The sequence below is a fragment of the Melospiza melodia genome, chromosome 1 (genome assembly GCF_035770615.1).
Source record: "Melospiza melodia melodia isolate bMelMel2 chromosome 1, bMelMel2.pri, whole genome shotgun sequence".
NCBI lineage: Eukaryota > Metazoa > Chordata > Aves > Passeriformes > Passerellidae > Melospiza > Melospiza melodia.
In genome coordinates, this window is record NC_086194.1 from 117496637 (window position 1) to 117523057 (window position 26421).

Sequence of the window (26421 nt, forward strand, 5' to 3'; positions counted from 1 at the left end):
GGCAAATATGCTTTTTAGTTGTGCAATCAAAATAGGATTTGAATTTCAATCACTCAGTACAGCTTGGTACTGCATTTTGCTAATAAGAAAATAATTTAGCCAACCATTTTCCTAGTGTTTATGGGATCCAAGCTCTCTGTGTTTTGGACACTATGTGCTCTATCTATGTGCTCTATATTTTGGACACTCTATGTGCTCACTCTCTGAGTTCTGTGTGCTCCCTGTGTTTTGGACGCACCCCCAGATCTCACTGTACCTTGTTTTATGTGTTACAATAATCCTCTGACTTTTCTTGAGGAATGACTGAGCAGATTTAAGAAGAAAGACTCGTGGTTGTAGGATGAACAATAGTGGGACCAGAGGAAAATGTGGGAGAAGAGGAAGTGTACAACAAGGTGGTTGCAAAGATACAATGGCTAGGAACAGAGTGATCTGTGATTTCCTTCCCTGCACCCTTTTTGTCTGTTAAATCACTTTTAACATTTCCTTGTGTAAAAATATATTCCAACTGTTGGAAACCTTTGAGATATTTCAGTCTTCCTTAGAAAGCTCACTGTGAGGAAAATTCTAATAACACCCTTCAAGTTCTGACTCTGTTCGGACTTCATTGGATTCTCCTACATTCTGTATTCTCTGCTTTATGTAGTTATACTCTTGAAGAAAACTGTCTGATGTGACTATTCCATCTAGAAAATAAAAACCAGAATTGAAAGAGTGACTTAACATGATAGATACTTGTCCTGTGCTCTGAAACAAGTTACAGGTCTTCTTGTGTCACAAAAGCACATAATTTAGGTGGATTCTGGGTCTTCTGATCTCAGGCCTGTGGTTTTAAACACAGTAGCAAGAGCATTAGGAGCTTTTGAAAACACACAAAATTCATAATGTGAATAGTGCAAAATGGGTAGGAGGAGCATGGTATTCTGTCAGTAAAGTTATCTACGGTCATTTAAACATCTCATAGCTACACTACGAAATGAATACATTTAAGGATCACAGGATTAAGGTTAAGAGAAGTACCCAGAGTTCAAAAGACTCAGGGATATCAACTTTGACTGATGACAAATGCACTTGTGATATTTTTATCTGAGTGTGTCCTGGTACAAAGGGACAAGTGCTGATGTTCTCAGTAGAGCAAATAGTCCATGAAAAATTTGAGTTTAAATGCTTCAGTAATGTCTTTCTATCTTTATCCAAATGTAGGTTGAGTCAATTATATGGATGAAAAAGAAGGATGAAGAGAAGGAATTTCCAGTAACATGGGCATTGATCAGTTCTTGACTGAAATCTTTCAGACCGTTCATATTGCCCATCTTTTAATAGTTTCAATTATAGGGTTTTTTATCATATATATGCACACACGTAGTGGATAAAATCTAATCAAATTTATTTTGTACAGTAATATGTACGTTGTATTTGACTTCGTTGGTTATGATGTGTTTTTCTCCCTTCCTAAGCAGAATATAAATAAAAGACTAGTCTGTAAAAGCTGGAATCAACTGGGTTTCCTTTTTATGGCTTTCTAGATTCTGTCTGCATCACCATCACTGGGGAGTGTTACTGAGCGTCAGGCAGCAGTTCCAGGCTCAGCCAGTTTTATTCCCGAAGCTGTGGTTGATCGGCTTACGGCACAAGGTAAGTCAGGCTTGAGTCTTGTACCTGATGTAAATCCAGTGTGTTCACCTGCCCATATTTCAGTGTTTGTCCATGCTGTGCATTGTACAGCTTGCATGTTGCTGGAGCAGTTGATGTTTCTAGTGGTTGTTTTAGCAGCCAAATATTAAACACTTCCTTTCATATGAAATTTGACAGAAGCAAGTGAAAATGGCACCGCTTGAAATGTAACTCAAGACTTAGGTTCTCTTCCTGGCATCTAGTCGTGCTTTCAACACATCATGGTAGAGCTGCCATAGACATACATAGGAGTGTGTATGCACATACGTGCACAAAGATCTGTATATAATTCTCTTTATATGTAGAAGCATAAGAATTAATATAATATAAAATATATTTATAATCATGGATGTAGAGAGAGCTATAATATACAATACAAATAAAAATATTTTTCTTTTCAAGAAAGTACTGGTAATTTGTGTCTTTCCAAATTTGCTAGTTATCTTAATTTAATGCCTGGTGGAGGGAGCATTTTATTTGGGAACTATTTCCTGTATCTGATTTAATATTTTTTTTTTTTTTTGCCATTCTTTCCTGAATATACAATTTAAATATAGAGAGGACTTGGATGTTTTATGAAAAATACAAATAAACTTGGTTTATGTAACGGCTGTAATTTAATATTTTTGTTGTTTTGGTTTTTTTTTTATTCAACACACTCTAGGTCAAAGTGATACAACCATAACAGAATCTCCAAGTCAACATGATGCTCCCATGTCTGCTGGTCTATCTAAACAGCGTGCTGTAGTCACACCTGCCCTTTTGTCAGCTGTTTGCAGCCTTCTGCACAATCTGCTGGTTGTCATGCCAAAAGATACTGGAATTGCCCTTCAACAAACACATTTGCTAACAACTCTCAGCAGGTATGAGATCAATAACTGTTGAACTACAAACAAGGTGTAGCAATAGAGGCTTAAAAAATCTTCGAAGGCGATCTACCCATGTTTCTTACTAAAACTATTAAACTTATTGGTCACGTCTTGCTCCTGAAATGTTCAATTTTTTTTTAAATAAAAAAATACAATCAATTGAAGAAATGAATCAGAATTACTTCTTTTTTTTTTTTCGTAGAATAGGTAGTCATATTGGTGATTCCATTTGTGGTGTATGTCTTGTATAGGACTACTGTGTTCCTCTCATGATGTTTTAGGGTTTTGTCAGGTATTTGGAATTGCATATCATTTCAGCTCATTTTGTTTTTCTTCTTTGAATTGTATCAAATATTTTGAAGAGGAGCCAAGGATTTTCACGCTAAAAGAGAGTAAATAGAATGTGCCAAATTTGGATGATGGATCCTAGTATTTTACTTCCTTTTAAAAAGAGGAACCACTTCAAAGAAGTCTTCAGATTGTATGCCATGTTTCCATTTCCATTGTAGCCAATTCTTTTGTCCTTAAAAAATGTTTGAAACTCCTGAAGTGTAGCATGAAAAATTAGTTCATTTTTTGGTAAAAATTTTCAAGAGCATTTGAAGTTGCTTTTCATAGTGCAATTAATAGAAAAAACGAAACACAGACAAACAAACATAAAACCCCAACAACCCTGGTGTGAGTACAGCTTATATTATTACAGAGCTGTTTATTCTTCTAGAGGAAAGAAAATAAGAAATCAAATAGAAAAAATTGATTTTTGCCAGTGCAGTAGCAGCTATTGGAATTTATATTAGTCTAGCTATTTTGAAACAACGTACTGCTGCTATAGATGCCATTGCACTAGACTACTTTAAAATAGTGGGGTTTAGCAGTAAGAGCATCTTACCTTATTTCTACTTGGTTTATTTATATTATTCTCTTCTATGGAATGTTAAGTTAATAGACTGTTTAATTACTTAACCATATTTCTAACCAATATATTTTGTTTAGTCTTGTTAGTGCTAATCTGGTTGAAAGATACATCTTGGAACTGAAAGCTCCATTGGGTCATCAATGTCATATGGAACATGTAAAAGCGCAGGTCAGAGAAGCATTTGTTACTTCCTAATTTTTTTAAGTTATGAATTCGTTTATGTTAGCATAATTTATCTTCATTAACATAGTCCAGACACACTGTTATAGGCCACATTCATGTGAATCTTTGTGCTTTTGACAAAGCTTAAGTGAAAATAAACTATTTTTTTCAACACAGAAGAATTCATTTCTGTGTTAGGATTGTAATTGGAATGACCAAACTGAAAATGAATTGTCTTTAAATTTAGGCATTGAAGAAATTATGTAATAGAATTTTTTTGTATGTTACTGAAGTATGAGCCAGATATAGTTAGTGACACATTGGATATTTATCTGTAACACATCTGGCTGCATTGCTTTGTCTCTGATCCTGCAGACACTTACATAGTTCTCAGCTGATTTTGATGTATGCAAACCATATAGGGTTGCTGCTGATAGAACTACCTTTTTATCAAATTTAATTCTGTATATACAATGTATAGAATATGCTGTTTCATGCCACAACCATTTCATAGCTTCTGCTGCTCTGAGTTCAGATTTACTTGGAAGTAAATTACTCTTCTAATTAAAGAAATGTGTTTCTGCAGAAAATTTATGAGAATAAATAAATAAATAAATATGTCAGCTTCTGTTTCTAGGAAGACACATGTATTCTTCAGTATTAATGACCATTTTTGTCTTTTCCTTTGTGACCATCCAATGAGTATGCTGCTGTAAATGTAGCAAGAATCATGACCTTCTCACAAGGAACTTTTGCTTTGCAACTAGAAAATTGATTGCACATATGTGTTTCCAGTCTAGGGATTCTGTTTCATCTTCTACAGTAAAAATTGAGAGAATTTTAAATTCATGTTCTATTATTTAAATGGTTTTTATTAAAACATTATGAATCAGTTAAATTAATGTGAGTAAACTTAAAATAATGTGGAAGATATAAATATATAGCTTTATTTCATATCTTTCTACAAATATTTAACAGGTCTTGTTACTACTTCAGTACTTGTCATCTGTGTCCAGGCTTCTAAAATCATGTTTATTGGTGGACTCTGATCTTGTAAGCCAGGATGAACTGCTGAAACCTCTCTTAGGGAATACCTTCAGGATTCTCACCATACGTCCCAAAGCTGGCTTAGGTAATGAAGTACTTTGTTTCCTATATAACCAGACTGAGGCAGGCCTTCATTTAGGTACCACCTTGAGGCAAATAGACAGGCGTGGTCAGGCTCAGCTTTCCAGGTCTGTGCACATTTTTAAGTGGTTTGATTTTTTCCTGTGTTATCTTTGCAGATCCCGAGTTAACGTCTGTACTTCATGAGACGTGGGTAGACTCTTTCAGCCTTGTAGCTACATTACTGTGGAAAAATGGCCAGATATCTTTTCCATCTGTGACAGCAGCTCTTGCAAATCACTGTACAGCAATAATTGGTAATGACTATTCCTGCATGTGTTTTTTTTTCCTAGCAACTAATAAACAAATAGAAAAGAGAGTCATTACTTTTAGACGCTGTTAAGTATTTACTAATGAGATACCCACAATGAAAACCAATGTGTCCAAAGCTTGACTGACTTGCTTTGTTTTCTTCACATGTATGGATGAATGATTTTAGTTGTAAACCTTAACCAAATGTGGCATTTGTTAAATGATCCATTAGCACTTAATTTTTTCCCCCTTATTTCTTTTTAAATATCTTGCATAAAAGGAAAGCAAAGTTTTGAGGGGAGATAAGAGATACAGAAATCCAAGATTATTATACAGGAGTTTGTTTTGTGCATTTTAGTTATTCTCAGTTAGGCAAAATTCTGTGACATGCTTCAATACTGAAGTATGAACACAGTCCAGACAAGCTTGTGCATGTTAAGAGATCTACTGAACCGAAATCCAATTGCAAATAAAGCAGCTAATACATACTGTTGGTTTTATGATGTATGCTGTTGATAAAATAAGGAGAGTTCAAAAAATTGCTGGACAAATAAGGGATTTGAGTGAAATGGAGATTGCTTTTTTTGTTTTATAGTCAAATGAATGCAGAGTAATTAATTCATTTAACCATTATAAAACTCGAACTTTTCTTTCTTAGATTATTTTGAAGACTTATAAGATGCATAGAATTTGTAGAATTCCTTGTACGGTGCACAGTATAACTGCTTCTGGGTTCATGTGCTTTCTTTGATAAGTCTTTCTGTGTTCTAAAGTATACTTGAGCTTTATTCATAATGAAATGTAAAAATTTTCATTTTTTTAACCTTTTAGATACCATTTCTGATTGTATTCATCTGTCTACCACATATCCTGCTTTATATGTGGCTAGTTTACAGTTCCTCTCTGTCCTTTTGAATGAGGAAGGAAGAAAACAGCTCCAGGATAAACAGAGTATGTGTCAAAATCCAACTATTAGCTTTCTTCTGGATCACACTGAAGAATGCCAGGCATCAGTAACTCAGCTTACTGCTTTAATTATTCAGGTATTTGAAATTTGACAGTGTGATTGTAGGATATACTTTTGCATTTTTTATTCTTTTACTTCCTTTATATTTAATCCTTCCCTTATTTACAGGTTAGTAGAAGTAAGCAAATTATATGTGAAATTTGTGTCTTATTTTCACTCCAACTTAGTTCTTTTACCTATATTCTGTAATTTATGTGCAGATTGTCACTGTAATAATCATAGCGATCTATGATTAGAAGTGTAGTTTTTTTTCTGAATGATGCACATTATATAAAATGTCACTTATGATTTCTGTTGTTCTGAAGTCATTGCCTTACAACTATTTTTAGTAAGTATCTTATTACTATTTTACTATGTAAAGCATATTTTTTGACATTAATTGGTCGTATATTGGATGGTGTGAGCAAAAGAATGCTCTCTTGGTATTCATCTCCTCTCTTCCTGTGGATGCTGAATTCTTGTTGAATAACCTTACTCCTACCAAGACTTGTCCTGGTATCTGTCACAAGCTTTGTGCTTCTTTCCTGCTCTGCTGCAGCACTGTGGCTCTAGTGTATCTATTGGGGCATGGTGCTCTGTCCACTGAGAACCTGCTGTCTTCCAGGGAGGAAAAACTTCCCAGTAGGATCTTTCTTGGTCACTCTGCAGGCCACCTACCCAGAATTCTCTGTGTCTTTGGCAACTAACTTCAGATAATTTCAGGACACAGTGTTTTCCTGTGAGGACATGATTTTCAGGGACTCAAGCAAAACAGGGACATTTTGTTCAAATCCCATAGTTTGCTAAATATCCTGTTGGGTTTTTGTATTAATGCTTGCATATGTGCCTGGAACAAAACTTCTTGGCTCTGGCACAAAAAGTATGGTTGCATAAGAGTATGTCTGATAAAGACATGTTGTAACATTCCTCTGATTTGATACAAGTGTACATAACTGCTTATCAATCCGTGCCAGGGGACCGTTCTTGTGCTGAGAGCAGAAGAAGTTGATACAATGAAAAATGAACTGCAGCCAGTCAACGAAAGAACATTAGATATAGTTTGAGTATTGTAAGAGACGTCAGCTTTTAACATGCTTTTTAACTGTTCAGAGATGTAGACACACATTGCATTTTGTTCATAAAAGAGTTCAAAAGATAGCCTATGCTCTCTGGGTCCTTCCAGGGCTGCTATGATCTCCCCAAAAGGATAACAGAATTAGGAAAGAAGCACCTTCAGTTTCTTAGGTCAAAGTGCATGTATTTATTTACACCCGCTTACAGTGATCATTGAGAGGACAATGGGATGACCCCATGGGATGTAAAGTAACCTATTGAAACAACAAACACCTAAACAAAACTGCCCTTAAAAATGCAAAAAACAACCAAAAAGATTCTGGACTTTCTTCAGGAGAAGCACTTTTAAAGAGAAGCAGTCAAGCAAATAATTGGCTAACATAGAAAGGGAAGAGAGACTTTTCAAACAAACAGTCATCTCCATTAATCATCTTAAATACATGAAATCTACAGAATAGCTGATATATGCAGTGGCAAGTGCTAATTTAATACCCAGTGTACAGGTGTGAATATTAGTAGACCAGGTCTCAACTTGGAATTCATTATCACATACAAGAAATCTAGTAAGTGCACATGTTGACTTTGAAAGGCTTTGGTTGTTTTGTGTATGCAAATGTTAATATTTGTGTATGTGTGCTTAAGATTGAAATAAAATTAAGAAGGAAATCATAATCTATATATAATCGCTCACATTTTTTTCCTAGGTACGAACCTTATAGTATACTAGAAAGACTGTGATCTCCCCTGCAACTAAATTAGAGTAGGTGAAGACTAACATAGCGAGATTTATGGGACATCTTAAATTTATTATGCAACATAATTTCAAAAAATAATTCAGTATCTACTCTCATTTTAATACTTTTATTATATTTTAAAACTATAGAATCTTTTGACACAAGGCATTATAAATTTCTAGAGTTATTTTTTCCATTCAACTGGTAGTTAATTATTAATTAATTCTTAATTACTTGTGCTCCCTATGCTTGACATAAATTTTCTTTTTTTATTATGAACTGCAGTTCTTTATGGCAGTGTAAGAAAAAATGCATAAAGGAGCATGCTTCAAGAAAGAACAGAATTTTGCTAGTGTTCAAGATAAAATTTAGAAAATAGTAAGATGAAATTAAAACTTTTGAAAAAGATACAGATATAAGACAACTCACCTTAATTATTGGACCAGTTCTAATCTGCCACATAATACTTACAGGAAAATACCCAAGAGGTTGATAGGAAAACATGTTTTCTGTTTCTAAGGTATAAATGAATATTAAGAAAAAGTAAAAACATTTAGAAATTTATTAGGGCCAAAGCCTTTGAATGGGTAAGTCACAAATCTTCATCTTAGGCTATGCAAGATTGCTGGAATTCAAAATTTTTTTCTTTCCTGGCTTGTGTCAATTAGTTTAAACTTTAAGCATTTATTCAAACATCTAAATTTTTTAATTTGAAAAGAAACCATCTCCTGTCAGAACAGAAAAAACAGTTAATTTACTTCAAACATTCTTGTAATGCTGTTAGATTTGAGATTTCACCAGATCTAATAAAAATTGTTGTAGTCTAAATGTAAGTTTCTTTTTTATTGGTTATAAACACAGAACTCAGTCCATGCTTTGGTGCTTTTATTTGGTGTCAGTTTTCCTTATCAATGAAGGGTTGGGATTTTTCTAATTATTAACTTGCTATTCTATATCCTTTGACATTCTCACCCCTAGTTACTGTGAACAGTTCAATAAATTATGACCTTAGAGCATACATTGATATTTTATTGCAACTGAAAATTTGAAAAAATTATTAGTCCATTAATACATGGTGTATGTGGAATTAAAATTTGTGAGATATGGATAGGTATTCATGAGATTTCTTTCTGAAGCATTAAGGTTTGCTTAAGATGTTGTATTTTTGGCTAGCTTCAAAATATGTTTTTCTCTTTACTATGATCCAGCAACTATTCTTATTTTCCAGTATTTTTCTGATTGCAATGGATGGTATTTTCTATTATCTTGGATGCCAGAACTGGCATGGTGTTTTAGGGAAAATTGCTGGATAGATAAAATTCTGTAGTGGATAATATATGAAGCACAGAGTGCTACTTGTCTTACAACAACTATCTTGTTATATGACTCCAAATAAATATTCCTTTAAAAACAGAGATTATACTTAGGTTATTAGAAATATGGTGATGCTCACAAAGGCCTCACAATAAGACAAGCTGCCATTTTTCACTGGTTAGTAAAAGTATCTAAAATAACTGTCAGTGATTTTTTTTGGAAGTAATTTCACTGTATTTAATATCTTCATCATCATTTTGTAGAAGGAAAGTGAGATTGCACTAAAGACATATCAGTGAGTTGTCTGCAATACCAGGCCTATTCCTGAATATTAGGAAAACAATGGAATGCCAGGATTTGGAATCTAGGCCTTAAAAAAGTAGAATGTTAAGAAAAGAATAAGAGGCGTGGGCTTAGGAGAAAAAGAAGAAAGATTGTATTTTAAAAAAATTAGTTAAAAAAAAAAACCAAAACACTTTGCAGACTGATTATAAACATGAATATAGGGAGGGAGAACTCTGTTTAGAAATATAGTGATAAATTATCCAAATGAAAATATAGATTCTGACAATCTATTTATAGCTGTGAATGCTGCTTTTAATATGGTCACTTCTTCATTCAGTAATGAAATTGCATTTTTGTAGGACTGTGAAAGAAAATCTTCAAAGGATGTGCTGAAAGAACTTGCTACAAATGCACTGTTATCTCTGTTAGCTGTCAGCAAAAATGCCCAGAAATGTGCTTTGGAAGGTGAGCATTTCAAAATTTATGTTTAATTATATTTGAATCAAATGCTTGCAGGTGTTTTACATATGACCTATAGATTGTAATTTTTTTTTTTTTTTTCAAAGCAGAAGACCTAGGTTTCAGTGGCAGGGTTGTTTTGTTTTTTTTTTTTTTCAGATTTTCACTAAGAAATCTTATTAATAATTAAAGTTTCAGCTGCAGATGAAATATTATGTTATAGCCAGTTTAAAACCCTGTGGTGAAGTCACAGATCTGTGTTGGAATAAGAAGAGACCTGTTAGCTTTTAACTACTAATGGTATATTCATCCATTAGAAACTGGAGATTTTTCACTGGCAGTATCTTCCAATACTTGTGTTGGTGAAAGTATACCCTGTGTTTTTAGTTCTGGCTGTCCCTGAACAAGAGGAGACTTCTTTTTCTCAGCTTTGTTCTTCCCTGATTCTTTGGTCCCATTTTACAGTTTAAGTAGGACGTTCTTCCCTTCACAGTAGTAAACCAGCTTCTAATCACAGGCTTCTTGTGCCCTCTAGAACATGGGAGAACGGTGAATTTGCATTTCTCATGCATCATGTGTTTTATGCCTTTTGATTTGTCCAAGTGCACTTTGTCTTGGGTGCTTTCCTGTAACTTACATCTCTGTTTTTTCCACTCTGTAACCTACACTGACATTGATAGCTTAGACAGATCTGTGCAATGTCTGATCCCTATAGTGATAGAAAACTCAACTTCAGGTATTACCTTTTCTGCTCTTTCTGAGTGTATTTGTTCTGTACTCAGCCCTTACTACAATCAGGCCATTTCTTCTGTTGATGACTTACTAGATCATCTAAGTTCCAGCTTCCTGTGGAGGCACTTCCACTGCAGGAAGTGCATCATTCTGTGCTAGAGCAGCCATCAAGTTGTGCTTGCTGTTGTGCAACACAGACCTTAGAAAAGAGGAAGGCAGCTTCTGGGGCTCAGAGGAGTGTTCTAAAGATACCTGCAGCTCTAGCATCACCTGTGTAGTTCTTAAAGACTGCTTTGAGTTAAAAGTGCAAAGTCTTACACCTCAAAAGGTACAAGCCCCTACAGCAGTAGAGGCTGTCTGGAGAGCTGAAAAGAGGGCCTGGTAGGCAGCAAACTGAATGTGTGAAGGCTAGCAGCATCCTGGGCTGTATTAACAGGAACACAGCCATTAGATCAAGGGAGAAAGTTTCTTTCCTCTACTTACCATTTGTTAGACTAAATCTAGAATAGTGCATCCAGTTTGGATCCAGTACAACAAATGTCAGCAAACGTGAACGCGTTCCCCAGAGGGCCATCAGGGTGATTGTGTTCACTTGTCATTAGAGAAGAAGCTGATGGAGTTGACTTATGTTCTATCTGGAGAAAAGAAGGCTTTGGGAGGGCCTATGAGCTTTTGAAGAAGTTGGAGATGGGTTTCTTACAGCAGTGCATGGTATTGGAGGATGGAAAGAATGAGCATAAATTGAACCATGAGTGTCAAACTGCCTGTAAATAAACATTTGCCCTTTGAAGGCACTAAAGCACTGCTAGACATAGTCTGCTCTCTCTGTCTTTGGACATTTTCAAGACAGTGCAGGCTAAAGCTGCAGGCAAACCTTGCCTGCTTAGAGCTTGCTCTGCTTTGAGGAGAAGGTTGGGTATATGACCTCTGGAGGCCATCTCTTCCAACTTGAATTATCCCATTATTGTGGAATCATAGAATGCATTGGGAAGGGCCTTTAAAGGCCATCTAGGTCACGCCCCCCCTGCAATAATCAGGGACAGTTTCAATTTTGTCAGGTTACTCAGAGCCCTATCCAACCTGTTTCCGGGGTTGGGGCTTCCACCATCTCTCTGTACAACCTGTTCCACTGTTTCACCATCCTCATTGTAAAAAAGTTTCTTCCTCACATTTAGTCTGTCCTCTATTAGTTTAAAACCATTACCCCTTAAAAATAGGCCTCACTAAAATGTTTGTCTCCATCTTTCTTAAGCTTTTCCTTTTAAATGGAAGGCTGCAACCAGGTTTTCCTGGACCATTCTTGTCTCCAGGCTGAGCAATCCCAACTCTCTCAGCCTGTCCTCATAGATGTATTAGATCTCTCTCAGTATTATTTTGATCTGCCTCTGGACTCGCTCCAACGGGTCTTTTCTCTTTTCTCTGGGGACCTCAGAGCTGGCTGCAGTGTTGCAGGTAGGGTCTCACCAGAGCAGAGCAGAGGGGCAGAATTTTCTCCCTTGCCCTTCTGGCCACTCTGCTTTGGATGCAGTCCATGATACACTTGGTGTTCTAGACTGTGAACTCACATTGCCTGGCCATGTCCAACCTTTCATTCACCAGTGCCCTGATTACATCTTGGCAGGGCTGTTCTCAATGTTTTTATCTCCCAGTCTGTATTGATAGTGGGGATTGTCCCAACCCAAGTGCAGCACCTTGCACATGACCTTGTTGAACCTCATGAGGTCCATCTGGACCTTGAGCTTGTCTACGTCCCTCTGGGTGGCATCTGAGACCTCAGATGTGTCAATTGCCCTGTTCAGTTTGGTGACACCTGCAAATTTGCTGCAGATACACTCAATCCCACTATGTTACTGATGAAGACATGAAACACTATTGGTCCCAATATGGGTCCCTGAGGGACACCACTTGTCACCACTCTCCATCTGGACATTCATCCATTGACTGCTACCCCCTAGGTGTGACCATCTAACCAATTCCTCATCCACTATGCAGTCCACCTGTCAATTACATAACTCCAATTTGGAAGGGTGTTGTAAAGGACCATGTCAAAATCCTTACAGATGCCCAGACAATATCTGTAGCTCTTACCTTCTCCACTTACATAATCACTCCATCGTCTTGTAGTGACTTAAAGACTCTAGATCCAAAGAAAAGACCCTAACTCTACGTTTTGCCCTTTAAGTCACATGAGTGGTTGCTTTGCTTTGTCTCACAAAGGATGCAGCAAATCTGCTGTTGTTAGGGAGAGGTTGGGTAAAATAAATTGGTGCTTTAATCTCTTGAAGTTTCTCACTTTTAAGCAGTATCATTGAAGATATCCTGAAGAGTTATTAGTTATTTTCTGCTCCACCCAAATCATCTTCCCCTCTCAATCTTACCAGTCCTTCCTTTGGGCATTCCTCTCGTGGGACTTTGTTGCAAGAGGCCTCAAATGTATTCTTGCTTCTTGAGAGCATTCAGGTAGATGCACTTAATCTCAGAAAGTGTTTGCTACTTCCTGATATCAAGTAGAGAACAAGAAGATCATTGCCAGAAGGATACTTTGGTTTTTAATATAACATTTTTGATTGTGAATGTAATTATAAATGTTACTGGTTTTTTGTCTTCCAGCTGACCTGATAGACAGCTGTATAGAAAACATGAAGCACATCCACGCACAGCTGAATTTGGATTCCCTAAAGCCTGGGAAAGCACAGAGAAGAAAGGTAGCTATAAAACCAGAACACTGATAGGATAAGGCACTCCCCACCTTTCTTTTGTTTGGTTATTTTCTTGAGGCAGATAGTGCTTGCCTGTGTCCTGGATGAGACAAAGTAAATGACAGCTTGTAGTGGATCCAGATACTGGAGCTTCTATAAAATTCAATGATGTTAGAACTTCTACCAACTTAATTATCTCACACACTCTTCCACCCAGAGGTCTCACTAGTCTCAACTACCTTTTCCAACATAGAGATGACTGCTACTTCAGGAATGTCAGACGGAAAATCACCTTGGTTCATACTTTGCAGCTGCCCAGCCCTGGTTGTTCACTGGACAAAGCCCCTGGGCATGTCCTGGTAGTTTTTTTCCATGCCTCTCTCTGGTCCTCAGGATCTTCTCCCATTTGCCACATTGTTCCTCCAACTAGGATCTTCATATTCTTCTTTTTGAGCCCATTTCTTTCTGTGAGGGGCAATCTTTTTTGAGGAATTCTTTTTTCCACTAACTTTTCTGTCCAGAACTCCAAGTTTCCATTTGCCTAAACTCAGTAATCTACATGGAAGTACAACATGATCAGCCTCTGAATTACTGGTTTTGTTTCATGTCTTTTCATGAATTGGGGGATTCAGGATTTCCTACTTTTAGTCCAGGTTATCAGAATAAGCAACTAGTCCATCCTGGCTGAAAGCAGCAAATAGCAGGCTGATTGAGAGTTCAAAATTCACTTTCAGACATCCACTCACATACGCATCTCATCCTTTTGTAATCTGTCATATTTGTAATTCATTATATTTATCTTATAGCAATATCAGAGTATTGTTTTCAAACTTAGTTGGACTTTCAGTCTTGACTTTATGGCCCTATCTAACACAGCTAATTTTCTCCATCTTGTTTCCACAATAATATTTTTTTGTTTTCTTAAGCTGCTTTTTTCAGTGTCTTTCAACCAGTGCTAGCTATGTTGGTTTTGTCTGTTCTTGCATCAGTCAATCTCCCTCCCATCCCAAAACTAGTTCCATTCTGCTTGTGCATGTAAATAATAGCTTTTTTACTTTCCTATTATCTGGCTTTCAGTATTATTTTTTTTCTCTTCTCCTTCAGAGTTGGTCTGGACATCTCAGATTCTGTCATCAGACTCAATTGTCCCTGATTTTTTGGCTTCTTTTCAATTTTGGGTCTTTTTAACCTCCTACTTGTGGTTCTTCCACTGCCTGCATTCCCAGTAGTTTCTCTCCATTCACAGTTTATTTATTTAGCCTTTGTTTTTCAACCTGCCTTCCAGTTCTTCCAGGCTCTCATGTTACCCAAGTCTTCTTTAGCACATATAGACATAAATTATGTCTTGCCATGATACAACAATTTCATAAGATTTTTGTTGCAATTTGCTTGTTCTTTTGCCACTTTCATCTAAGAGAATTAATAAAATACAGGCAGTAACCTCTGCTGTCAAGTTTGATATCTTGTCCACTCCCACATAAATCAGAAATTGCTTGTAGGGTATTTCTGCATTGCTTCAGCTAAATAGTATTTTTCTCTGAGGTTTTGATACAGACATTAGCCTTGATTTGTGAGAGTATGAAATTGTGTTTTATAACAATGAGCTCTTAAAAAAATTTGAGTTTGACCTTGAGATTTGAATGAAATTGGAGGAAAGAAGCCTCTGAGAAAGTTCAGAAAAGCATCTTATGTTTAATTGAAAATTCTTTGAAAGATTGGCAAAATATTTTGTGACAGATTTCCTGCTTAGCTGGGACTGTAGGTTATTGCATCATATGTAAGTGTGCTGTTCATCATATGTGGTACATAATGACAGTTTCATGTGGGAGACACTGAGACATTGCTCTCGTGGTAGATTTAGCTGATCATTCACAAAACTGTCACTTCATCTACTTCAGAGCACAACTCTCAGAGGAAAGTTCTTTTCTCCTTTCTCTGACTTTTAACTATTGGGAAAAGTGTGTTTACCTAGCTTCATTCTCAGGTCAACTGAGGTGTTTTACTTGATATTCCTTTTCTTTCACAATAATTAGTGTGATGCTAATAAAGAGCATGAAAAGTATTTAGAAGTAGTCAAACTTTCAAAAATCATGTCAAAATATTATTGTAGTAAAAAGCAAGATATCCTGAAATAAATACATCTAAACAATGCTATTGATGCAATCCATAACTTTTTCAACCTCTTAGAAGTTTGTACACTAAATATGAGTTGTAGCTTGTGGCATTTTAATACTATTTTACTTATTAACTAAATTAATACATAGAGAATTCCTTGAAAGAATTCTTGTCTTAAGAGTCTTGTCTTAGTGTTAGCATTTTATTTGACTAGTGGTGAGACAATCCAGTTATAAAATATATTTGTAATAATGACTTGTATATTTCTTCCTGATCTACTACACCTGGCTTTCATTAACCTTTTTGCAGTGGGCTGTACTGCAGAGTACTTCATCTTTAAATGGCATCAAACACATGATTTATGATGTGTAAGCACATCATTATTTATAAGCATGCATTGTTTCTTCACCTTGTCTGAGATTAAGTATGAGTCCTATTTTACGTTTTTGTTCCTTTATGCTTGATAAGACAGGAATAGTATCCTGTGGTGAACAAGCTTTTTGAAATGTGGTAATCTTTCAGAAGTGGTTTAGTATGTCGCCCTTAAAGGAGTTAGGGCAGCCATCACTGCCCTGTAGTGTCACAGCTCTGTCAAGACGGTAGATTCTTTGTTCACTTGTAACTTGAATCTCAGGGTAGCACCTCGCTGTCCGAAGGTCTGTGTTTATTTTTGTAATAGTCTTATCAGGTTGGAAGTTATTTATAGCTTCTATATTTATAGTTAAGGATAGGAAATTAAGATCCTGGGAATATAAGGATGGATTGGCCTGACCTGCTGTAGAGATCACAGAATAGTCTGAGTTGGAAGGGTCTCCCAAGGATCATCAAATCCAGTTCTTAAATGAATGTCCATATAGAGGTCAAACCCACAACCTTAACATTATTAGCACCATGCTTCAACTGAGCTCATCTCAGGGTCTGAAAGACAGAGCTAATTTAACCTTGTTTCCATCCAAGGAACAAAAAGAAATTCTTCTAGGGAATGATTCATTTGACTTGTTTTAGACATGTGCTTTAGGATGGAACAAATACTCAGGAAGGTTCCACCTGTTCTTTATTAGTTGTAAGAGAAATGGAGCTCAACCGTACAGATTTCTGCTTTTGGTCACATTGGTGCCCTTAGAAATAGTTTCTGTGGTTATGAAGAGAGATAAGGATAATAGGTTACTGGTTATAAATGTCTTTAGTAAATGTGCTTGAAGCTAGCTGAGATGAATTCTACGTGAAATCAGAAGAAAAGTGCTGAGCAGATGTGACCCAAACACTGATACCTTAGATTTGCACTTCTTCTTTTGAAATATCTTTCCTCCTTGTACAAAATTCATTCTGTCTTACATTGATGATCTTCAATTATTTTTCCCTGGATAGGAGGATTACCTTATCAAGGAGTTAAGGTGTTCGATGCAGCTCCTTAGAAACTGCCTCTTTCAAAATGAAGAATGCAAAGTAAGTATTTTTATACTGAAGTAATATGAACACATTTAGTTACTGAATGAAGATATTTTTTTTTTTACTGCTTTGAAGTTATTTGCAAGCTGGCTAAATTTAAACTTTATATTAATGGCAAGAAATACTTCTTCATTATTATTATTCCCACTTCCTAAGAATACTTCACATATCTATTAGGAACTTTGTGTTCATGTGGAAACATTGTCTCCCAATGGTTTCAGATGGCTGTTATCTTTTATATCCACTTCTGCTTTTTGTAAGTCAATAATTATAATTTTCAAAGCATACAACATGAAAAATGGATGTGGAGAAAAGTGTGGGGCCACCAGAAAGGTGCATGGAGATACATTTCAGATCTTAGAAATTTATTTCCTCTCTGTACCTTTTTTGCCTTTCTGAAAGACAGGAAAACCCCAAAATCACCCCAACAAAACAAGCAAAACAAAATAAAATCTAAAAAATAATTTGCTATTTATTTTTCTTTATCTGAATGAATTGTACTAATCCTCCAAAAGACAATTTTGTTTTCATATCTGTGTATTATAAAATAATTTTTCTTGTCAAAATCTTGAAAATCTTTTCATTTTATTCTTGTGGTTTTTTTCCTCTGTTCTTTTCAATTTCTTTTCAACTTCCATTCTACCTACTTGTTTTTTCCATGGGGAAAATACTACATTACTTGTTTTCACTCTATCCTGTGTTTGTTCTGTCGGATCACTGCTCTTCCCCTTTCTTATTGCTGATACCATTCACACATTTATTTCCACTTTCCCAGTTTAATTTTTCTTGGCATTGTGTTACTTGTGCTGTTTATACGACTTGGGCTACTTTTAGCAAATGCAGTGGTAAAAGTACAAGATTTCCTGACTTACTAGGAGTACCCCTTTTCCAGGGCATGTATACAGAACACTTGGGGCTGAATAAGGCATCTGATTATTCCTGAAGTCCCCGTAACTTGGTTGTGCCATAACCACAGCTAAGATTATTGTGGAAAGTTTTTCAGTTTTTGATCAGGATCTGCAGAAAGAATTGCTTGGAGGATTGAAGGAGGTTGATAACTGAAGATTTCTATCATTTGCTCTGTATACAACTGCACTCTTGTATTTCCATGCTTTTTGAATTCCAATAATTACTTTAGAAGGAGTTGAATAAAAACTTAGAGAGCTCTTGAAAAAGAACACTTGGAATGAATAAAACTTTACTTTTGTTTGCATATCTTTCAGTAATTAAGATATGTGCTGGTTTGTACTGGCGTAGGGTTAAATTCATTCGTGGTTGAAATGATGGTGTCGGTTCTCTGTACAGTCTTTTAAACCATAAGATAAAAATATGGTTTTCTCATTGTACATTTCATTTTCAAAGGACTGATTGCATTTGAAATTCTTCCTCATATTGTTGTAGATGGCAGCACTCAAAGCTCATCTTGTTCCTGTTCTGCATTCTCTATGGCCGTGGTTTTTAGCAGATGATTCCTCAATGGAAATAGCTCTGCATTTGCTTTGTGTCTACACTGCAAACTATCCTGCAGGTATGAAAGTCACTATGTGGTGGAATACATCAAACTATTTTACCAGAATAATTAAGACAGAAAAGCTTAATAAAGGGAAAAGAATGTTTATTGCTACCATGAGAGGAAAGTAAAAGCACTGCTCCATCAAAGCCCATCAAGAGTTTTGATTTTAATACATTCCAGACTTTTATTCAGATCTGGTCCAAGCTGTTGAGTTTAGTAAGAGTGCAATTGTACTAAAGGATTAAATAGCATTTAATTCAAACCATTACGTTTGAAGGTTTTGCTGAATGTCCTGCCAAACTGAGTAACATATTATAGAAGTACTATTCTAGGAATTCTTTAATAGAGAACAGTGTATCAGCACTTTGTATGGGTTGTACATCAATCCTTATTGAGAATAATTCTGGTTTTGAAATAGTCAATCAAATTCAATTTTGTATTAAGTTTCTTCAGTTTATTTATGCCTTGGACTCAGTAGCTTGCATTTGTATATTTTTCATAAGAAATCTCCTTTTAATTTGATCAAACCTTTTATTTCCATTGATAATTATCCCCACTACTAGAAGCCTGAACTTTCTTCTAGCATGGATTTTTTTCTTTCCATATCCTAGTTATTTAGATTTAGCAAATCATAAATAATGATTTGCAAGTAGTTTAAAGAGACACAAAAGTGTCTGTTCCTTTCTCCCTGTCAGGATACCATAACTGTTAAAATAAATAGTTAATGGTTAAAATATGACTATTTTAAGTTAATATCTCCAGACCTTAAATGAACTTGCAATTACTTTTTTCATAAAGAATTTCTTTAATATGGGCTGAAGAAGTGTATTAGTCAGCTACAGAGTGAAAAATAAAAATGTACTGTCCTGTCCACGTGCAAGAAATCAAGCTGACGTGACTCTAGGCTGCATTTTTATTTTCCTTGCTGATAAGAGCACGTGCTCTCTGATCAATCATGTTTTTTCCTTCTATTGGGAATAGCTGGCTTATGGGGTGTCCCAAATTTACCTACTCTGAACTGGTTAACCACTCCTCCTCAGTGTAGTCAGAGAAATGCATGTAAATATTTGTCACAGTTAAACATTGTCTCATTTTTGTTTACTTTTGCTGTGTAAGAAATTACTTGTTGTTGCTGATGGCCAGTGCCACTAAAGAAAAGCACATATATCTATATTTGTGCAGAAGGCATTTATCTGTACTAGGTCAGGCTGTTCCCTGCTGCTGTAATAATTCAAACTTGTAGCTCTGTAGCACAGGATTGTGCATTCTTCTGTTGTACAATGTAGTGACAGCTGCAGACAGCGCTTACATTTCTCAGAAAAATATTCTAAGAAACTTATATTAATCCTTTCAAATTATACAGAGACCTCTTTTTCTGAGACAGTTTCAGAGGATCCTTTCAGATTCAACCTCCAAATACTTGTATAATTAGATATATGTTCTGGCTTTTAAAGAGACTTTCTAAGATGGAGCAATAGCTTCTATTTAACAGCAGAATCACCTCTTACATTCTAGAACAATAGAACAGTAGACGCCTATTCCACTAAAGTGCTACATTCAGCCACAATTCTATTCATAGCATGTCTGATTGACTTCATTGGGGTTCAAAGAAAAGATACCTAGCAAATCCTTTGAAAAGTTCCATCTCAGTGTTTGAGCAGTTGCACTGTTCTTACTATAGATTTTTCTTTTAAATACATATCTGCATTTCTAATATGATAAATGTCTCATTGCTTTAAGGTTGTGCTTCACTTTGTTGGGCCAGTGGTGGACAATCATCACTTCCCTCTGCACGAAGTGCAGCTGGCAATTCATTAATGCATTACATCTTGAAATTGGCTTCTCATGTGTCAAATGATAACAGCCCAGTTCAGCAGGTGGTCTTTTGTCTAATATCTAACCTTGCTCTGTCTCATGACTGTAAAGGCATTATTCAGAAGGTAAGTAAATGGTTACCTGTATTTTAGCAATGGATGCAGTTTCCTTTCTCATGAACACTCATATTTTAATATGGAGTGTCCTGTGATCATATAGACATGCATCTGTGGGAATCAAATCCATTGTGTCTTCTCAGTTGTGTTACTGTTCCCTAAGAACAGAGTGTAATTCAGTCATATTCGTAGTCTGGACAATTTTTGCTACAGCTTTTTGTTTCAGTGGGTTGTACCATTTTTAATACCCACATATATTGATAGCAATCACTAGTGGATCAAGCCAGTGAGTGTGCTGTAGAACAAGCTGCATGTGAATGACCAAGAAATTAAACATTGTGTGAATCATAAGGTATGCTCTGGAAACATAACCTTTGTAAAAGTTCTAAGAAAAAAAGCAATGATTGAATGTTGGATAAAAATCTATTCTTAGTACACAAAGGTATGTAATGTCTTTTCCTTTTTATATGTTGTATATAGAATGATCCTTACTCTGTTTTATGAAATGTGCTTTGAAAAATCTGTTTCCCTTAAACTTTGATCATTTAAATTAATTCAAACCTTGAGAAAGTCAACTGTAGTAGTGACGTGATAAGATGAGCTAAATCAGTAGAAATTATAAAAAGTGAGTTTATTTCTAGCAACTTTTATAGTAGTTGATTAATTGCAAAAATTTGTTTTGATCTCCATTAACAATGTTCTGTTCTTGGACCTAATTACCTGTTAGAAATGCAGGGAGAAATAAATCTTTTTGGGATGCTAATTATGAAAAGCACAGTCATACCATTGCAAAGTGGCTAATACTCAAACTTTTTGAAAGAAACAGAGTTTGAGATCTCTTCTCTAGTAGCTGTTGTATTCTGAGAATTGTTGTTGCTTTTATGCTCTTCAGAGTTTCACTCTAGTGGGATAGTACTTCCTTCTGTCTCTTGGGCTCTGCTTTCATAAGTGTAAGCAATGCTGAATAACCAATTCCCTCTGTGAAAATTAAATTACCAATGTTATATTCACATGAAGAAAACCACAATGAGTTTGTATGCTGGGTTGCTTGCTTTCAACCAGATGCTTGTGTATATTGTCAAGATTCAGTGAGCCTGGGAATATTTAGTAAAGGACTTTTTCATTAGAGGAATTAATGTCAGAACGCCTCCCTCTTGCAACAGGGGAATTGATTTTCATCTTCTCACAATCTCCTTAAAGTGGAGGCGAAGCTGAGATAGTTTATGTCATATCAATGCACAGTTCTTTTTCTTAAAAGCTTACAAAAATAGAGGACATTGCTCTGGCTGGCAGTGAAGGGAGGAGTGGTGCTGTAGGTTCTTACAAGTCACTTCCAACTCAAGACATCCTGTGATTCCTTTAACATTTTTCAATAGGATGCAATAATAAGTAAGGAATCAAGTATGCATTAACAATAGTGCATTGATTCACTTAAAATGTCACTAGTTTATTTTTGGGTAGAAACAATGAGTGCAAAGCAAAAAGCTTATGTAGTGTGGGAATTAGTCTTTAAAGAAATATATTGTGTTGGATCAACTTTTATATATCTACACTGCATATTATTATAGAAGAAACTGTATGTTACCATACCAACTTTTTAATCATGCAGCAGATTCTTTTTCTATGTATTTTTTTTCAAAAATTGTTGACTTATAATGGGTTGCCTTTAATGTATAAATTTAATAATGCTAGGTCAAGTATGTGGATTGGAAGGTCAGACAACAGCAAACAAGCCATGGAATACTATAAATTCTGAAACCCTTTTTCTTCCTTCTAACAGAGTAACTTCCTGCAGAACTTTTTATCTCTTTCATTGCCAAAAGGAAGTAATAAAAATTCTGGTAACGTGTCTACGCTCTGGCTAAAGCTGCTACTGAACATATCTTTTGGAGAAGATGGACAACAGATGGTTATGAAGATAAATGGCTTTTTAGACCAGATCATTGAAATGTGTAAATACAAGCACAAAAGCAGCCAACATCTAGCACTTCTTATTCTACATAACATATGTTTTAGTCCAGCTAATAAACCGAAGATATTAGGTAATGGTAAGTATCTGAAGGGTGTGCAAACTGTTTTTCTCTGAGAATATCATGGCTTCCAGAAGACTATATTTTCATGGCAGTTTGGGTTACTGACCAAGAACTCAATGTTGTATTTTAGAAGAGCATTTTTTTTTTTTAATTAATTTTTAGAATTGCAGAATACATATTTTGGCAGAGAGACAATTACAGTAATACATAATAAAAGGAAAACCAAATAAATAGTTTTCAAAAGCAAATCAAGATTCGTTGTTAGGCAGATCATTTGGATATAATGACTGATTATGAATGAAAGGATTTTTGCGGTTTTCTCAAACTGCTAGTTTTTCAGGGAGGGTTGAAGGATTCTTTGTATCAGTCCATTTGAAGTAATTGACGTTCCTATCTTTCAACTAGACAAAACTTTGTTAGCTTATGCAAATAATCAATGTTGAGACAAACTATTTTATATCCTGTCATGTACAAAAAATGTTTATGATAGTGATAAAGTTGTGTCATGGCATATATATTTAATGTAATAATATGCTCAGAACTTTTTTTTGGTTGTTTGTAGAAGATATGTTTCCTTCCCTCATTGAATTGCAGAGAGAATGCTTCTGTCTTTGTTTCAAATTCTCAGCAGGTTTTCCATAGGGTCCATGCTTTTTATTTTTCTTAAGATTTGGATTTACTGCCTTAATTAAATATACATTATTGACTTACATAATCTATGAATTTTTGTTGTGAAGTGAAGAAGCAAAGTGGAAGAGTTTGGCTTCAGAGCAATTCTACAAAATTAAAGCACCTAAAGTGAGGTGGCAAATATTTTTCATTGGTTGCAAATCATGTGCATAATAAGTATGAAGGGAAATAAAAAAGTCTTAATATCCATCCTGATGTGGCTCTAATTGTGGCTACTGGGAGTTATAAAACAGTTTCACAGCTTACTTAGTCCCTTAGCATAGCTGATAGCTATACATAATGTTAATGTTTTATTACTGGTGGCTTAACTTTGTAGCATTACTTGGTTTTGTTTTGCTATATTGTTTTTAACACTTCTTTCAATGTACTGTGCTGATTTTATGAGCATATTGAAACTTAATCGATAATAAAGTTTCTGTAATTCCTCTGCCATACCAGTACTAGTCATAAAAATAAGTATACTCCAAGCATCAATCTACTGAGGCATGTAAATATATTTGCATTGCTCTTGATTATATTTTCTAGATGCATTTGGTTTCATGTTTTTTTATTTGTCTCATTAGATCAAGCAATTGCAGTACTGTCTGCCTGTTTGGAAAGTAACAGTCCTGCTGTTCAGAGAATAGGAGCAGCTTCGCTTTGGGCTTTGCTTCACAACTATCAGAAGGTTAGTATTTAAGAAATCTGTGAAAAAACTGTAATGTTATACTTTTATGCTGTAAACAATACAGTAATCTCTAAGTAAATAATCATAAAGTTTAAAATAGTCATTCTGTTTTATTTTGATTGCATAGCTGCCGAGGCTGAGAGATTAAAGAACATGGTATAGAAGCAGTTTGTCCTTTGTAATTTGTGACTTCTTATATAAATGCAGTCTATATGGTGATACAGTTATATTAATTCTAAAAATTCCTACATCTCATGATCTGATAAATTATTGTAATTTTTTAAACTTTGCTATTAAGGAGCGATCATGTGGGCAAGAAATCTCATTGTGTTTTGTGTGTTTGTGTGTACTACAGGCAAAAGTGACTTTGAAGAATCCATCCATAAGGAGAAGAATAGATGAAGCTTATTCTTTACTGAAGAAAAGTAGGTCTTATTTCTACTTAATGCCAATTCTTAATTTTTCCATCATTAAAGCATTTCAGTTTATATCATCACAGTAAGCTTTTGTTGTGCTACAAGTTTTTGAAAGGATACTTTTTCCCTAAAATCACAATTAGCAATGTGACTTATAGTTAGGCATCTTATAAATAGAGATGGAGAAAAATGCCTTAGGTGAACACCTTAGATAATTACCAAGGTTAGTTTTGAAGTATAGGTCTGATCATGCTTGCAATAAAGAGCCTTTTCACAGTCCAGTTGTGTGAATCTTTAAATCTTAAATTTAGTGATAAGAAAAATTGTTCTTTTAGCAGTGACTTTGCCTAACTGTGCTCAGCCTCAGGATTCTCTGTTGAGCCACACAGAGATGGGATCAGAACAGAGCAGTGTTCCCACATTAAAGCATTCTGGCATGGGTTAGTGACATTCTGAAAGCTTCACATTTTTGCTTAAGTAACTGAACATAGCTCTTGTTTGAATGGCTGCAGTACAATAGATTCAGCTGAAGAACATTCAGTATGGAAAGTGTTCAAACACTGATCTGGAGCTTCAGTAGCTAATAATGGGTTTATTGGTTGTTAGTCACATCAAGTTAGTCTAATCTTGAAAGGACATGATAATGTCTTTTTAAGCTAGTGAGCTTTCCTACTAATTTAAATTGTTCTGGATGTACTGAAATAGGTTTATTGATTAAGGGGCTTATCATACAAGGTTTCCATAGTATTTGCATACCATATTTGCCACAAACTTTCTCTCTACTTTGACCATTGTGGGTATCCTAATAAGGAGGAGGTGTATTTTTGATATAACATCTCATAATTTTTCCTGTGCTGTCACCCAAATTAATTAATTTTGAGAATGTACTGTGGTTTCAAATTCAGCCATTACTAAGTCAACCCTTAAACCTAACAGTACAACATTTCACATACTGATAATATATTAACAAGTTTGTATTGTTCCTTACAGCAGAATTACCACGGATCAGAGACTTTGCTACCTTGTTGAATCAACAAGGTAGAAATATGTACCTTTTACAGATTAGCACCTCATAGCATTAATACCCATTTATTTATGTACTGCTATAGAACATGAAGGCCCAGACTGAACTATTGATTTTTAATTCAATAAAAATTTACGTATCAAAATAAGGAATAGAAAAGATTTTATGCAACTGTCATTATTATGGTTTATAGTTCTGTAATATGTCATCAATATTGTCACTAAAACATTCCTGCATTAAGGATCCCAACTAGTCTGTGCTTGTAAAACTTTGATCACTTGACAGTGATAATTGGGCTAAAATGGTAGGTTGTTATTCTGAGTACACGTGGGGAAATATTTCAACATGGCTATTGTTATTTTACTTTTTCTGCTTTGTCATACCCAAGAGTAAAACCAAAACAGACTTTGCAACATAAAGTAAAAGTATGTGATTTTTTACGCATTAATACAGAGGTTAAGGTAATAAACCAGCATGAGTTCTTGCAAAGCATTTAATGCAATCTTTGGAAAAGTAATTGTGTATTAAGAATCATCTTGGGGTTTTTTTTCCTTTCAGGTTCTCCCCAGCCAGAAGAAAATGAACTACATGCCTACCATTTAAAATGCTTAGAGAATATAGTGCAGCTTCTTGATTGTTAATGGTCATCAGTCAACTTCTCATGTTGAAATTGAATAGCTTGTTCAATGAGAGCCTGAAATTTGAAGAAAGCACTTCTGATTCACAGATTTGTGACAGCAGCAGATTTGCTGTGGAAGAAATTTATGAAGCCTTTGAGTAAGAAGTTCATCTCTTTGAACCAAAGAAATTGCACTGTTTCTGGTTCAAACTGTTTGTACTGTAATCCCAATGGGAAATTATAATTATGCTACTATGTAAAGTATGTACACAGAAGAAGGAATGTACAGGGGAAAAGATTTGAAAAATGAGTAATTTTCTTAAATTATGCATTGAAATTGTTACTGTACAGTATTAGAATTTCTGGTTTGGATTGTTCTTAATAAAGGGGTTTTTAGCTGAGATCAGCATTTGCTGTGAGTGAAGTGGAATTTTTAAGATTGCAGGTGTGCAGAGTGTATGCTCAGATTAAAAACTGAAAATGGTGGCAATTGTGGTGTGTTATACATATTAGATGCAGAACAGCAAGGTGTGTGTTGTGGTTTTGAAGAAGATTTCAGTTCAAATTGCTGCATGTTTTTTAAGATGCTAACAATTGAAAAAGAGCTCAATTGCTGATATT

General features: G+C 35.2%; 1 protein-coding gene across 3 annotated transcripts in view; it reads left to right on the plus strand.

Moving 5' to 3' along the window:
• RTTN (rotatin) overlaps positions 1 to 26209 on the plus strand; it is a 79408-nt gene extending 53199 nt beyond the window's left edge. For all 3 annotated transcript variants that reach the window (XM_063165414.1, XM_063165421.1, XM_063165432.1), the window contains 15 exons: positions 1527 to 1635; positions 2339 to 2537; positions 3537 to 3627; positions 4600 to 4753; positions 4908 to 5045; positions 5872 to 6083; positions 9813 to 9918; positions 13255 to 13349; positions 16827 to 16904; positions 18309 to 18435; positions 20161 to 20360; positions 22132 to 22399; positions 23638 to 23741; positions 24097 to 24166; positions 25740 to 26209. In XM_063165414.1, the coding sequence (XP_063021484.1) occupies positions 1527 to 1635; positions 2339 to 2537; positions 3537 to 3627; positions 4600 to 4753; positions 4908 to 5045; positions 5872 to 6083; positions 9813 to 9918; positions 13255 to 13349; positions 16827 to 16904; positions 18309 to 18435; positions 20161 to 20360; positions 22132 to 22399; positions 23638 to 23741; positions 24097 to 24166; positions 25740 to 25822 (2034 nt within the window). In that variant the 3' untranslated portion in view covers positions 25823 to 26209. The remainder of the gene's footprint in view (positions 1 to 1526; positions 1636 to 2338; positions 2538 to 3536; positions 3628 to 4599; positions 4754 to 4907; positions 5046 to 5871; positions 6084 to 9812; positions 9919 to 13254; positions 13350 to 16826; positions 16905 to 18308; positions 18436 to 20160; positions 20361 to 22131; positions 22400 to 23637; positions 23742 to 24096; positions 24167 to 25739) is intronic.
• The last annotated feature ends 212 nt before the right edge of the window (positions 26210 to 26421 follow it).